General features: G+C 46.0%; 1 protein-coding gene across 1 annotated transcript in view; it reads right to left on the reverse strand.

The window, feature by feature from the left end:
• EFNB1 (ephrin B1) overlaps positions 1–15,187 on the reverse strand; it is a 103,113-nt gene that overhangs the window by 6,453 nt on the left and 81,473 nt on the right. Inside the window, exons 3-4 of the mRNA XM_063937088.1 lie at positions 2,737–2,829; positions 1,144–1,272 (exon numbers count right to left, since the gene is read on the reverse strand). Of these exons, the coding sequence (XP_063793158.1) occupies positions 1,144–1,272; positions 2,737–2,829 (222 nt within the window). The remainder of the gene's footprint in view (positions 1–1,143; positions 1,273–2,736; positions 2,830–15,187) is intronic.

Here is a 15,187-nt window from a genome sequence, read left to right on the forward strand (position 1 = left end):
TCTCCGGAAGACCACCACAAGGTCACTGACACGGTATAGGTGGCACGCTTTTGCGTTAAGACTGAACTGGAAGTTCTGACAGAATCACAATATTATGGAACAATTGTGAGGTGCATTATGCTCAGTCATTTACAGACATTTCAAATACACTACATTCCACCAATAGAGGCAGCATAGAATAAACAAATTAACTAAATGTAGGAGCAACCAATTTGCAGATATTTTACTACTTAACAAATACAAATAAATCTGGACAACCACAACATGCATCATAGATTAAAATAAATAACCCAAAAGAAAATAGGGTAAGATGCAGCATGACCACACTGTACAACGTATTCTTTTTTGACCTGAACCAACACAAATAAGGGACATTTTAGAGGTCCAGGAGATGATACTTAGCGAAAGGGAACATTGTTTTAATGATGTTCACATAACTTAATGTGATATACTGTAGGGAGGTGAAGCGAAAGTAAAATTGCACTTTACTCCTAGTAATGTGCACTTTTACTATTACCTGTTAAAGTTATGGGTACTTGTGTACTTTACGGACTCACTGCAGAGACATGAGTTTTTCACATTTGATTTAAATTTTTTTTTAACTTTTTCATACTTTATGATCCACGTGGACTATGATTGGGAATAGTAACCTGTGCCATGCGCAGCGGTAGTGGAGCGAGGCTCCTTGCCCGAAGCCATGCGAGGGGATACTGTGCACTAATTGGGGTTCCCGGTCACTTTACGAAGATAACGACACCAAAAAAATTCATGTGGAGGACTAGCCTAAATAACAGTGATCCTTGCGAACTGATTTGAGAAGATATTTCCAGTTTTTGGCTACCGAAAGTTCTATATAATAAGGTAATGAGTCGGTAAAGTGCACATGTGCCAAGTTATGAATCATTTCCAATTATTTTCTACAAGCATACATTATCAAGGCAGGTGAAGGCAGAAGCTGCTCTGGCAGCCTGGGACAGGGGCAACGGGAAACTGTTCAGAAACAGTTATCAGACATGTATAAAACTTTAGAACATATGTAGTAACGCTGTACATTTGTGATGCTTCATAGGAGTTGGGACAAAGGCCCTGTCATTCCAATTCTTTCACTACTACATAACGAACAGAGGTAGTTCTAGAGCTCACCTGGCTTTCCATGGTCTTCTCCTTCCCCAAAATTGTGCCATGTTCCAACTGTTGCTAGTTTTCCAGTATTATCAGCATCTTTACTCGGCCGACTAGTAGTAACATGTTCTGGTACTACTGCATTAGGGTCTGTTAAGAAGAAGGGAGATGGTTACAGTTCATGAATACAAAGAGTTACCAATTATATTCATAAATTCTCATTCCGGTCCACGAACACTACAGTCCAACCAGTATAGTGAAATGCCAACTGAACACATTCCCAGTAATGAATGTATGATTGTAACCATACTAGTGAAAGGATGAAGGGAGGTTTAGCCCAAGGGCAGATCAGGAGACATTTTGCCTGAACTGAAACTTCTGAAGAGCCAAAAACAAAGATTTCACTGGCCCCAGAAAACTCCACACTGATAAGTATTTGATAACTTGATGAATAAGAATTGGTTGAAAATCAATGATAAGGTTTTATTTTTAGCTGTCATCTTTACTCATGTATGCAACTGATCTTATATGCAGAAGTCTGATACCAGGTTAATTTAGCATGTGAATAACTTGTGTTGCAGTGGGAGTAAAGGCCAGTACTCACTGGCCGATGGCAGAGAGATGTGTGCTGAGCGAACCGCTCAGCACACATCTCTCCCGGCGCTCAGCACAGCGCGATCTGTGCTGAGCGGGCGGGGGGAGACGGGGAGGCCGCTCACTTCACCCAGCGGGTGAAGTGAGCGACCCGCTAGATTGGCCTGCATGCAGGCCAATCTAGCAGCAGCGATAGCGATGCGCGGGGCTGCGCATCGCTATCGCTAAGGGGGCTACACACGGAGCGATCGTGCTTAAAATCTAAGCAATCTAGTCAGATTGCTTAGATTTTAAGCAGCGATCGCTCCGTGAGTACCCCCCTTTACTCACTATTGTGTTAGTTAAATTTACAAACAGCTCAAAGTAACCGCATTGTAAATGCAACAAGAGATTGGGAAGTGTTCAGATAGGAATACTACATGCACTTTGTGTGGACAACACGAACACTGACGCACGATTAAATACATATTAAACATGTGCAGTGACATTTTTAAGTACTTACTTGTATTTTAAAATGCAGTTGAAACAAAAAATAAAGCAGTGCCATCAATAATATGAATAGAAGCTTAACGGGATTTGTACCTTGTAATAATTCCTGCCCAGGTTGGAAATACATATTACACAACACTGAACTGTGAGCCTGATTCAGAGATGGACGGAAATGCATAGCCACGTGCAAGCAGCTTTATATTTCCATCTGATTATAAGGAGGGACATGCAGGAGATGTCTCAGTAAAAGACGCCTCCTGTATGTAGCGGTGATCCCAGCACTGCAATAGATATTCCACACAGAGGGACCCTGTTTCTGGGAATGCAGCGTCCCCCTCCCTCCCCTCAATGTGCTGATTGTTAATCAGACAGCGGAAGAGGGGAACTGCGGGTGACAACGCAAAGCCCGTTTCGCGCATGCGCAAAATGGAACTTACACTGCCGCAGATTGCAGATAAATCGGGAATCTGCGTGGGGCACAGTACCAGCATACTCTGAACTAGGCCCTGTAACTAGTGCTCACTTACGCACCTTGTTCGACCTTCATGATTATCTTCATAGATCGTGTCTGACATACTCCTCCTTCTCTGTTCTCAAGACCCTGTAGGGTCCCATTGGATGTAGCTAGAAAAAATAAAAAAAGAAATTAAGTTGCATAAGAAAACCCTCAGACTTTACAAGCAAACCTAAATAGAGTGGTCTAAACATTTAATCCAACAGTTATTTATATAGCGTACACATACCTCAGCATTTTACAGAGAATATTTGGCCATTCAGAGCAATCTATGTTCCCCATCACTTGTATACACACCAACTAGGGACAATATTTTGTCAGAATCCAGTGGCCCTACACTTATATTTTTGAATTATGGAAGGAAACCCACACAAACATGGAGAGACCAACTGAACACAAATTGGGCTATGGAGGGAATTGAACCCAAGGCCTCAGTGCTGTGAGGTCACAAGATGCCAACCTGTCTGACAAAATTGTTTATGGGAGATCTATACATAAGAATATATGAGACCACATATCCATATTGTGAATTACATAACCTTTTACCAAGTGGTAACCCACATCCAAACTGTATTACTGCTAACACAGATATAACTGCCTGTAAGAGTACATACATTACAGAATGTAGCCACCAGTGCAACAGATACATAACTACATTAATTATGACATTGTGGACAGTGTTTGAACTTGTTATTGGATTAGAACTAGGAAGAAGTCATCTACCCAGAATGAGAGCCGCCCTTTCAGTGCCTGCAGGCCTGGGAAGAGCAGAGATTTTTCAAATAATGAGAGGAGCCTGCTCATTCAGATCAAAAGGGATATTAAAGCCAGCATCTAAACTGCTCCTACAATAAATACGGCTATGTACCCTGTGTTTGTTTTCATTTCTTGTGCATTTTTATAGAGCGATAAAACACATTGTAATATTCAACTGCATTTTCCTCCCATTAAGGTTTCTTTTAAGCCATGTGTTCTATAAAAAAAAAAGCAGACTCCTAGAAGAAAGACCAAGCATATGCTCTTACGATAAGGACAGTGCAAGCACCACGTACAGGACATGCCTCACAGCAGCTGTGGCGAGCCATGGCTAACCGTAGCAGCAAGTCTCCTGGCACCAGCACACCACAAATCTATGCACTTTTACTGCACCAACTCACACAGGCATATGTAGCTGGATCTGTAGAGCATGCATGACAGGGTTATGGATTCCCATTTGTGTGAATCGTCTGCTAATATGGGCTTCAGCAAAGGGAGCCCCTCAAAAATTCTGCATGTAAACAGTTCTTTACCATAATCCAGTGTGAAAGAATTCAACATTCTGCCTAGCTACTAGGGAGGCCAATCGCGGGATCCCGGGATTTGGGCCCAAAAATGCCGGGATTTGAATCCTGGGATTAGAGCATCCAATCCCGGGATTCACAGGATTATACTGCGCATGCGCGGCGGCGGGAGGGTGGGTGTGTAAGTAATATTACTTACTCATTTAGGCGGGCAGCAGCCATGAACAAGTTGAACGCGCGCGGCACTTCAAATGTAGCGCCGGCCGCCAGCCAATCAGAGCTGGCGGACCGGCAGCCAATCAGGGAAGCTGCAGCGGCAGCCAATCAGGAGCGACTGCTTCCCTGATTGGCTGCCGGTCCGCCAGCTCTGGTTGGCTGGCGGCCGGCGCTTCATTTGAAATGTCGCCGCGTTCAGTGTTTTAATGGTTGCCTTGCCGCCCGTCTAATAGCAAGTACTATTAATTACACACATGATCCTCTCTCCCTCCGTGCAGCCTTCCTCCCTCCCTGCCGCGACCTACACCCTCTGTCCCGAGTCCCGCACCGCTACCTACACCCTCCCTACCTCCCGCACCGCTACCTACACCCTCCCTACCTCCCGCACCGCTACCTACACACTCCCTACCTCCCGCACCGCTACCTACACACTCCCTACCTCCCGCACCGCTACCTACACACTCCCTACCTCCCGCACCGCTACCTACACACTCCCTACCTCCCGCACCGCTACCTACACACTCCCTACCTCCCGCACCGCTACCTACACACTCCCTACCTCCCGCACCGCTACCTACACACTCCCTACCTCCCGCACCGCTACCTACACACTCCCTACCTCCCGCACCGCTATCTACACCCTCCCTCCAGCGCTGCTCCCTACAATTTTCTCTAATCCCTACTGCAATCCCGGGATTGACCGTTTTTCAATCCCGAATCCCGGGATTGAAAAAACGGCCCGGGATTGGCCTCCCTACTAGCTACTCCCATTGTTCCAAATGCTCAATACGTGAAATTCAGATCTGATAAATTTAGTACATCAGCCCCCCCCCCCTCCCCACACACAAAAAAACCCTAAACAAAACACAATTTGTGCTTTGACCAAATGACCAGGAGCAATGGTAGAAGCATTGGTTTTATTCAGCAGTGGTGATCTTAAAGCATTTGTTTGCCAGCAATTGAGGTAGCTCAAAACGGCTGACACATTTGTTTCTACTTTATACACTTCAGTAGTCTGTCCTTACTGAGAGACATGGAGCAGGCATACCGCAGAAAAATTAGTCAATAGGTGGTTTAACGCTTCAGTAGATGCCCAGCTGGAAAACCCCTTTTCCCTACAGCTTAAGGGGATGACAGTAACAGAGGGGCAGATTTATTAAGCCTGGTGAAATGATAAAGTGGAAGGTGATAACGCAGCAGCCAGTCAGCTCCTAACTGTCATTTTTCAAACCCAGCCTATAACATGGAAGTTAGGAGCTGATTAAATGGTGCTTTATCACTTTCTACTTTATCACTTCTCCAGGCTTAATAAATCTGCCCTATAGTACGTTCTCTTGCATTGTTTCATACTATATTAAATACAGTCAACTCCTTCATTCATACATAGTTGGACAGTAACCAGTGTTTAAGCACACCTGGAAAGCAGAATAAATGTCAAGGAAATGGGAAGAAAAAGCTCAGGTGTGATGGTTTGGCTTCATGCGTATGTGTGCGCACACTGTAATAAGTGGAAAAGGTCATAGAGCAGGGGCGAGTTATGCACCTTGTGGTGGCAGCGTACAATGGCCACTAATGGGATGGTGAAGAACAACCCTCTTCCCAGCACACCTGAAGTTTAGTCTAGTACAGGCCTGAACATGGCTAAAGGAATAGAACTTGCACTTACAGTACCTTAACATAGGCAAGTTAGGCTGCTAAATGAGCAACGACTAATAGAACGGGAAACTGACAAATCCAGATGCGTAATGCACGATGCACAACAAAACCTGGCTACAAAAAGCATTATGGTAATCAGTGAGGCTAGTATATTACTGACATTTTCAATAGTAATAGAATAGTAATTGCAAGTTAACTTGATCCTCATGTCTCATTATTCGGCTTACACATGACATGCATTTTCAGTGAGAGGAGATTGTACCCTAAAGTAGAGACTGCTGAGTGTAGTGTTAAACTGGCATTATACATGGCCACTCTGCAGATCTGAAAGTGCTTTTTAATCGCCACAAAGAGCATTAGAGACATCCAAGCCAAGGGAGGGTTAAATTATAATGTCTCCTCCCAATCTCTGCAGGATTCCTCCACACAGGAAATTAAACCTCTGTCCCAGTCTGGGAAGGAGGATCATGGGGTTTGAAGGAAAAGAAATAAAGCAATGGAAGGCTCCAGGCAAAACCAGCAAGGCTGTGGAAGGAGGATTATTAGCGGCAGGAGTGGAATAAGAAGGGAACCGCACTAAAACCAAACGCTTCTGTTTTCATTCTATAGGCTTGTTCTTCCATGTGCGACTAGAAAACATTACCATGTGTGAGGACCAAGAGCAAACAAATGTGAGAGTCTATAGAAAACGTTCACAATTATTCCTACTTTATCCCTTAGGTGCAGGAACCATGCCATGTCCCTCACACAGAGCACATAAACTAAGGAAACAAGACTGAGGAAATTACAGCTTTATCCATGGACACCAATACATAAAGCAAAGCATTCTGGGACAGCCTTAGCTCCAGTAGCTGTACAAGTACAAATGGCATCAATAATATTGGTTTGTACTCACAACTCACTGGAATACAGTTTATAAAGACTGCCTTTGGCACAAGTATTCTATTTAGTATTCAATTATTTTTACTTTGTTTACCTTGTGTTATGTATTAATCTCTGATACAATAGCTGAAACTTGTTCTCTCAAGCATGCAAACCACATATGTAACATGTACACCATATGCAGTGTCACTCCGCATTCTCAGGGGTAGATAGAAGTGGTCTTTTAATAGCAGCCTCCTACTGCCATGCCCACAAGGGGTACTTTATCACGGTTCCGGTATGAATGGTCGACCATGTTATGGTCGACAGTCATTAGGTCGACCACTATTGGTCGACATTGGCATGGTCGACATCGACACATGAAAATGGTCGACACATGAAAGGTCGACATGAAAAGGTCGACATGAGTTTAAAAAAAAATGTGTCGTTTTTTGCGTAAAGTGACTGGGAACCCCAATTAGTGCACCGCGTTCGCTCGCCATGCTTCGGGCATGGTGCCTTCGCTCCGCTACCGCTTCGCTCGGCACAGATTACCGTTCCAATCGTAGTCCACGTGGATCGTAAAGTATGGATAATGTTCTCCAAAAGAAAAAGAAAAAAGTTAAAAAACTCATGTCGACCTTTTCATGTGTCGACCATGTGTCCGTGTCGACCATGTCAATGTCGACCAATAGTGGTCGACCTAATGACTGTCGACAATAACATGGTCGACCATGTGAACGGATACCCTTTATCACACAGCAATACTCATATGTCACATGTCTCTATACCTTAAATATGTTTTACCATTGTCATTTAATAAATATTCTTTAAATGCCTTTTAAAGAGGATGTTTACTTGTGATTTATTATGACCCCTAAAATGCTTATACAGGTACACCACCGAAAATCCGTCACCGTTGGTTCCAGCACTGTTCCGGATTAGGAATTTTTCCGGATTATCGGTGGTACATACAGCAGCATCCCAACGGTTTACCCTCCCGTCCCTTAACGCCTAATCTCAAGCCTCCTGCAGTCCGAGTCCCTCCCACACCCTAACAGAGCCCTCCCACAAATATAAACTCCACTGATACTCGCTCCTATTATTTGTGAAAACATGGTTTGTGTAGTTTCCTGTAGTAATCAGTTTCACTTAGAAAAAACAGAACACAGAAAACATCTGCGTTACAGAAACGTGACATAGATTAGATTCAAACTCTGTACCTGGACTAGCTAATGCAGATTGCTCAACAAGACAGGTCTATAAAGTTTAACCAAGGAATAGAAGTTCCTCCCAAAATGACTCAACACAATATTTATGGGCAGTACGGATGGTGTAATGGTTATCATTACTGCCTCACAGCACTGAGGCCAGGTGTTTGATTCCCACCATAGCCCTGACTGTGTGGAGTTTGTATATTCTCCCCGTACTTGCGTGGGTTTCCTCCCACAATCCAAAAATATACTGGCACTGTAGGTCAATTGGATCTCAACAAAATTAACCCTAGAGTGAATGTGTGTGCGTGTACAGGTGATCGGGACCATAGATTGTATGCTCCACTGGGGTAGGGACTGGTGTGAAGGGCCAAATATTCTCTGTAAAGCGCTGCGGAATATGTGTGCGCTATATAAATAACTGGTAATCAATAATAAATAAATATAATAATAGAGCTGCCAAAGTCCTTTATGCCATTTATTTCTTGTACAGAGAAACCCAATTGCCTGCTCAGACTTCAGTCTATTGGGCCCATTCAGTGGGATGTGACACTGGACATCACTGCTATTCAGCTGAGCACATATCTGCCACATGTGGTACCCTCATCACTATTTTCCTGCACTCCTTTATATGGTACAAGGAAAATCTCCTTTTCTGCAGCGGGGTACACTGGTATTCCACAGGGAATTACATTGGGGATGTCCTAAAGCAGTACCTCATGGAAGGGGACACTGTAGCGGGCACAAGAACCCGGCGTCCAAAGGAAGCATCCTGGGAGGCGGAAGTATCAAAGGCATAGTACCTGATGAACGTGTTCACCGAGGACCATGTAGCTGCCTTGCACAATTGTTCAAGGTCCGTGCCACGACAGGCCGCCCAAGAAGATTCAACAGACCGAGTAGAATGGGGCTTGATCGTAGCAGGATCTGGAAGTCCAGCCTGTACATAAGTTTGTGCAATCACCATTCTAATCCATCTGGCCAAGGTCTGCTTATTAGCAGGCCAGCCACATTTGTGAAAACCAAAAAGAACAAAGAATCAGATCTCCTAAGTGAAGCTGTTCTCTTCACATAAATACGGAGAGCCCGTACCACATCCAAAGACCGCTCTTTGGAGGATAAACCTGGAGAGGTAAAGGCCGGAACCACAATCTCTTGGTTAAGGTGGAAAGACGGACACCACCTTAGGCAGATAACCAGGGCGAGTTCTAAGAACCGCCCGGTCACAGTGAAAAATCAGAAAAAGTTGACCGACAGGACAAGGCACCCAAGTCTGAAACCTGTTTAGCAGAGGCGATAGCCAGCAAAAACAAGACCTTAAGAGTAAGCCATTTAAGGTCCACAGACTCAAGAGGTTCAAATATAGACTCTTGTAAGGCGTCCAGAACAGACAAATCCCAAGAAGCCACAGGAGGAACATAGGGAGGTTGAATCCATAAAACACCCTGAGTGAATGTATGAACATCAGGCAGAATCGCAATTTTTCTCTGAAACCATATCGACAAGGCAGAAATATGAACCTTGAGGGAGGCCAGACGAAGTCCTAAGTCCAGGCCCTGTTGTAGGAAAGCCAAAAGATTGGCAGTACTGAACTTGTATGCATCATAATTCTTAGCAGCACACCATGTGAAGTAAGAATTCCAGACCGTATAATAAATCCGAGCAGAAGCCGGTTTACGGGCCTTCAACATAGTTTGAATGACAGCCTCAGAAAACCCTTTGGCCCTCAGTACTGAAGCTTCAAGAGCCACGCCGTCAAAGTCAGCCGGGACAAATCCTGGTAGACACAAGGGCCCTGAACGAGGAGGTCTGGGCGCTGTGGAAGTAGAAGAGGACGCTCTATCGAGAGACCCTGCAGGTCTGAGAACCAACGCCATCTGGGCCACGCCGGAGCGATTAGAAGTAGTATTCCTCCTTCTTGCTTGAACTTCCGTATTACCCTGGGCAGAAGTGACACCGGAGGAAACATGTACCGAAGCCGAAAGTTCCATGGAATTGCCAGTGCATCCACGAACGCTGCTTGAGGATCCCTTGTCCTTGCTCCGAAGACCGGAACCTTATGATTGTGTCGAGACGCTATCAGGTCTACGTCTGGTAGGCCCCACTTGTCCACTAGGAGTTGAAAGACTTCCGGATGAAGGCTCCACTCTCCGGCATGTACGTCCTGACGACTGAGGAAGTCTGCTTCCCAGTTGAGGACTCCCGGAATGAACACTGCCGATATGGCTGGCAGATGACGTTCCGCCCATTGAAGGATCCTTGACACTTCCATCATTGCCATGCGGCTTCGAGTGCTGCCTTGATGATTTATGTATGCCACCGTGGTGGCGTCGTCTGACTGTACTTGAACGGGCCTGTTCTATACCAGATGCAGGGCTAGTGTCAACGCATTGAACACTGCCCACAATTCCAGAATGTTTATCGGGAGGAGAGATTCCTCCCTGGTCCACCGACCCTGAAGAGAGAGAGAGAGTTGCTCCAACACTGCACCTCAACCCCGCAGACTGGCATCCGTCGTCCAAAGGACCCAGTTGGAGATCCAGAAGGAACGACCCCTGCTCAATTGCTGGTCCTGTAGCCACCAGGTCAGTGACAGGCGAACCTCCGGAGTTAAGGAGATCATGCGAGTCCTGATCCGGTGAGGCAGGCTGTCCCATTTGTAAAGAATTAACCTCTGGAGAGAGCGGGAGTGAAATTGAGCGTACTCCTCCATGTCAAAAGCAGACACCATGAGGCCCAGTACTTGCATCGCTGAGTTAGACACACGTGGGCGGGATAGGAAGCATCTTATCTTGTCCTGAAGTTTGAGGACCTTCTCTGGAGACAAATGCCCCCAGGTGCACCATGCTCTGAGCAGGGACCAGGGAGAATTTCTTCCAGTTGATTAGCCACCCCAGTGGGCCTGTAGGAATTGGACCGTCAGTTCCAGATGACGAAGGAGAACCTCTGGTGAGTTCGCCAGGATTAACAAGTCGTCCAGATAGGGCAGGATCCTGATGCCCTGATGGCGGAGCAGAGCCATCATGATCTCCATGACCTTGGTGAAAATTCGTGGAGCTGTGGTCAGACCAAAAGGTAAGGCCTGGAATTGAAAATGTAGGTTGCCAATAGCAATCCACAGGTATTGCTGATGCGACACGGCAATAGATATATGCAGGTAAGCATCCAGGGATACCATATAGTCCTTGGGCTTCAAAGCCAGAAAAATAGAGCAAAGAGTTTCCATACGGAATTTGGAAACTCTCACACATCTGTTCAAAGACTTGAGGTTGAGAATGGGCCGATTGAACCCATTCGGTTTTGAAACTAGGAACAGCGTTGAATAGTACCCCCAGCCTCTCTGAGCCAGAGGCACCGGCACTATCACTCCTGTATCCAGGAGAGACTGTACCACCAAATGCAGAGTTTTTGCTTTTACCTGATCCGAAGGGATGTTTGTTAAGCAAAACTGGCGAGGGGGACGCATCTTAAAAGAGATGGCGTATACGCGAGTGACTACTTCCCTTACCCAGGCATCCGAAGTGGTCTGTAACCATACCTGGGCAAACCATAGAAGTCGGCCTCCCACCCTGGGATCCCCCAGGGGGAGGCCCACCCAGTCATGCAGCAGGCTTGTCTGTTTTGGAAGCAGGCTGACGGACATCCCAGGCACGTTTAGGTTTGGGCTTAGTGGATTTGGAAGTGTGAGCCTGTTTCGGGTACGCCTGAACCTTCGCTTTACCTTGAGGTCGAAAGGAACGAAAGGAAGTACTCTTAGCCTTCGGAGCCAAAGGAGTAGTACTAGGCAGACATGCAGTCTTAGCGGATGCTAAGTCAGCAACAATCTTGTTGAGATCTTCCCCATAAAGTATGTTTCCCTTAAAAGGAATCACCTCTAAAGGTCTTTTTAGAGTCCAGATCTACAGACCAGGACTGCAACCAGAGAATCCGGCGAGCCAGAATGGACGTAGTAAACGCTTTGTCCGCCAGGACACCTGCATCAGATGCCGCCTCCTGAATATAATGAGATGCTGTAATAATATATGAAAGACACTGTCTGGCATTATCAGGAAAATCAGACGGTAGCTCAGCTTCAACTTCCTGAACCCAGACTTCAATAGCTTTTGCAGCCCAAGAAGCCGCAATAGTGGGCCTATGCACAGCTCCTGCAAGAGTGTAGATGGACTTCAAGCAACCCTCCACATGCTTATCCGTCGGTTCCTTCAGAGAGGCGACAGTAGTGACAGGCAGAGAAGATGTCACCACCGCGACTTGTGAGTCCACCGGCAGCGGTGTTCCCCAATTTTTACTTAACTCTGCAGCGAGGGGATAACGAGCTAGCATCTTCTTAAGACAGGGAGAATTTCTTTCCTGGATATTCCCAGGATTCCTGACGTATGTCAACTAAGTGGTCAGAATGGGGTAAAACTAATTTAGTAACCTTCTGACACTTGAATTTATTATTATTTTCTTAGAGGTACTGTAGCTGGAGGTTCTTTGTCATCATCAATTTGAAAAATCAGCCTGATAGCCTCCAAGAGGTCAGGAACATCCACTTGTGTCAGATTCCCTATCAGAAGCATCTGCATCAGTGTCTGAAGGGTCAGTATATGCGCCATCTTCATCGGATGAAGTATCCGAAACATGTGTGGATTGTGAGGAAGTAATGGCCCGCTTAGATGACTCCTTGGTCCTAGGCGGGCGAGGGTTAGGATTTTGCTTAGCCAAAGATTGATTTAATTGCTGTAACTAAAAGGACAGAGTAACCGCCCACGGCAGATTAACTGCAGGGACAATATGTGGCTGTAATGGCACAGGAGGTCCCATAGGGGGCGCAAGTCTAGTTACTAACGTAGTCAGTAAATTAGAGAAAGCAGCCCACGGTGGGTCTTGATGTGCCCCCGTTGCTGCAGACTGACTGGGGGTTATAGAACACCCAGTGCCTGAACCCTCAGCTGCTATGTTTTCCTGCGAGCAATCCGTGGCATCAGCACAGCGTGGTGCAGGATCAGCCATGGATCTATCGCCCTGTTTAGCAGACATTATATGAAAGCGTAACCTTAGGGCGTAATAGTACAATATAAGCAGACAAATTACCTGACCAAAAAAAAAAAAAACCCTGTATAGTGCGACTGCAAGCAGAGCACAAAGAGGGTTTAAGAGGTATATGGTGACTGTAACGCACAGAGAAAAATACCAAAGCAGTATATCCTGTGAAACACTATACAGGTTGAGTATCCCATATCCAAATATCCGAAATACGGACTTTTTTGAGGGAGAGTGAGATAGTGAAACTTGTTTTTTGATGGCTCAATGTACACAAACCTTGTTTAATGCACAAAGTTATAAAAAATATTGGCTAAAATGACATTCAGGCTGTGTGTATAAGGTGTATATAAAACAAATGCATTCTGTGCTTAGACTTGGGTCCCATCACCATGATCTCATTATAGTATGCAATTATTCCAAAATACGGAAAAATCCCATATCCAAAATACCTCTGGTCCCAAGCATTTTGGATAAGGGATACTCAACCTGTATTATATGAGAACCCTGAAGCACTTAGCCCCCCTCAGGGTACAGAATATAGGGATAGCAATATGTGTGAGATACACGGAGATACGGGTGTGGATCATTAGATCGACAGTGTCTAGGTCGACAATGTTTAGGTCGACAGGGTTTCTAGGTCGACATGTGCTAGGTTGACATGTCAAAAGGTCGACACGAGTTGTTTTTTTTTGTGTCGTTTTCTTCGTAGAGTGACCGGGAACCCCAATTAGTGCACTGTGTCCCCTCACATGGCTCGCTTCGTTCGCCATGCTTCGGGCAAGGCTCCAATTACCGTTTCATCCGTAGTCCACGTGGATCGTTAAGTATGAAAAAGTTCAAAAAAAAAAGTGAAAAACTCATGTCGACCTTTTGACCTGTCGACCTTGCACATGTCGACCTAGAAACCCTGTCGACTTAAACATTGTCGATCTTCAGACCGGATCCCCAGAGATACACAGCAGCTATAAGCACAGTCACATGTACAATGCAGAAATTATTACAAACAATAAAACTGCACTGGACTAGCAATACTAAGTAACTGGACTACCAAGTAAAGCTAGGTAGGTATATAGATATAACAATGCACAGTAAATGACTGGATGCATATCACAGGATACTTGTACTAAATATCCCTGTAGTAATGCACTTGTTCTTAACCAACACTGTCTCAATGACATGTAGAATACTTAAGTGTCCTGTATATGCACAGCGCTTATGATGCAGGTGGCTTTACAGAGGAGACATTACCCAGCAGTCTCAGAATCAGCTCAGCATGTGTGTAATGGCGCCCAAACGCTGACAGGGAGTGAGGGAGACAGATGTATCTCCAGGGCGGAAACATTTGCAGTAAATGGCGCCTGGGGCTGGGGGAGGGGTTACAGGTCAGAGCCTTATCCCCTTGCTGGACTTCACCACTGGGTACTGCGGGGCCTATTGAAACGGGATTTTTATGTAATCCGACCTGTGTCCCTTGCCCTGGTGGTCTAGTGGGGTCCCTGTACGGCCTCCGTGTCCACGTCAGCGCACGCGGTCCGTCTCCTGGAGTCCGCGCCGGATCGCGATTTTCAGCGGGTCACGCCTGGGGGACCCTCTTACCTCCTCCCTATGATGTGGCCATGCGATCCTGGAGAGCAGCGGCGAGTGTGTGCCTTGGAGACCGGAGCCCTCCGCTGTAAGTACCCGGCAACCAGGGCGTGGGAGTATACAGCGCCGCTGGGGTAGGTGACGGAGCCACAGCACGATATGTCAGCATGGCATATAGCACTTCTAAGTGCCTGTGCTGCGGCCCTTGAAATCTTCTCTCCTCTTGAAAGCTCTTTTCAGGGCTGCCTAGCACAGCCCTCCGTGTTAGCTGCCTGCACTGCAGGCACCAACTTACAAACTGAGCTCCAGTGCCTGGAGGCGGGGATATAGAGGAGGCAGCAATATGAATCCTGGGAACAGTCAAAGTTTTTAGCCTGTTGGTGCCTCGGATCAAGATCCAACTCTACACCCCGATGTAATTCCCTGTGGAATCAGTGTACCCCACTGCAGAAACTAGCAATGCTGCTGGGCACAGGTGCTGTTTCGGAAGGACACAACAAACTGGATTGCCCCCTATAACTGTTCCCCACACAGCACTATGGACACACATGGCAATTCTCTCCTGCCACCAAATATGGCAATGGTATTAAAGTTACTGTCCCTTCTTCCACAGAAACCCACAATGTGAG

The sequence above is a fragment of the Pseudophryne corroboree genome, chromosome 8 (assembly GCF_028390025.1).
Source record: "Pseudophryne corroboree isolate aPseCor3 chromosome 8, aPseCor3.hap2, whole genome shotgun sequence".
In the NCBI taxonomy this organism is placed as follows: domain Eukaryota; kingdom Metazoa; phylum Chordata; class Amphibia; order Anura; family Myobatrachidae; genus Pseudophryne; species Pseudophryne corroboree.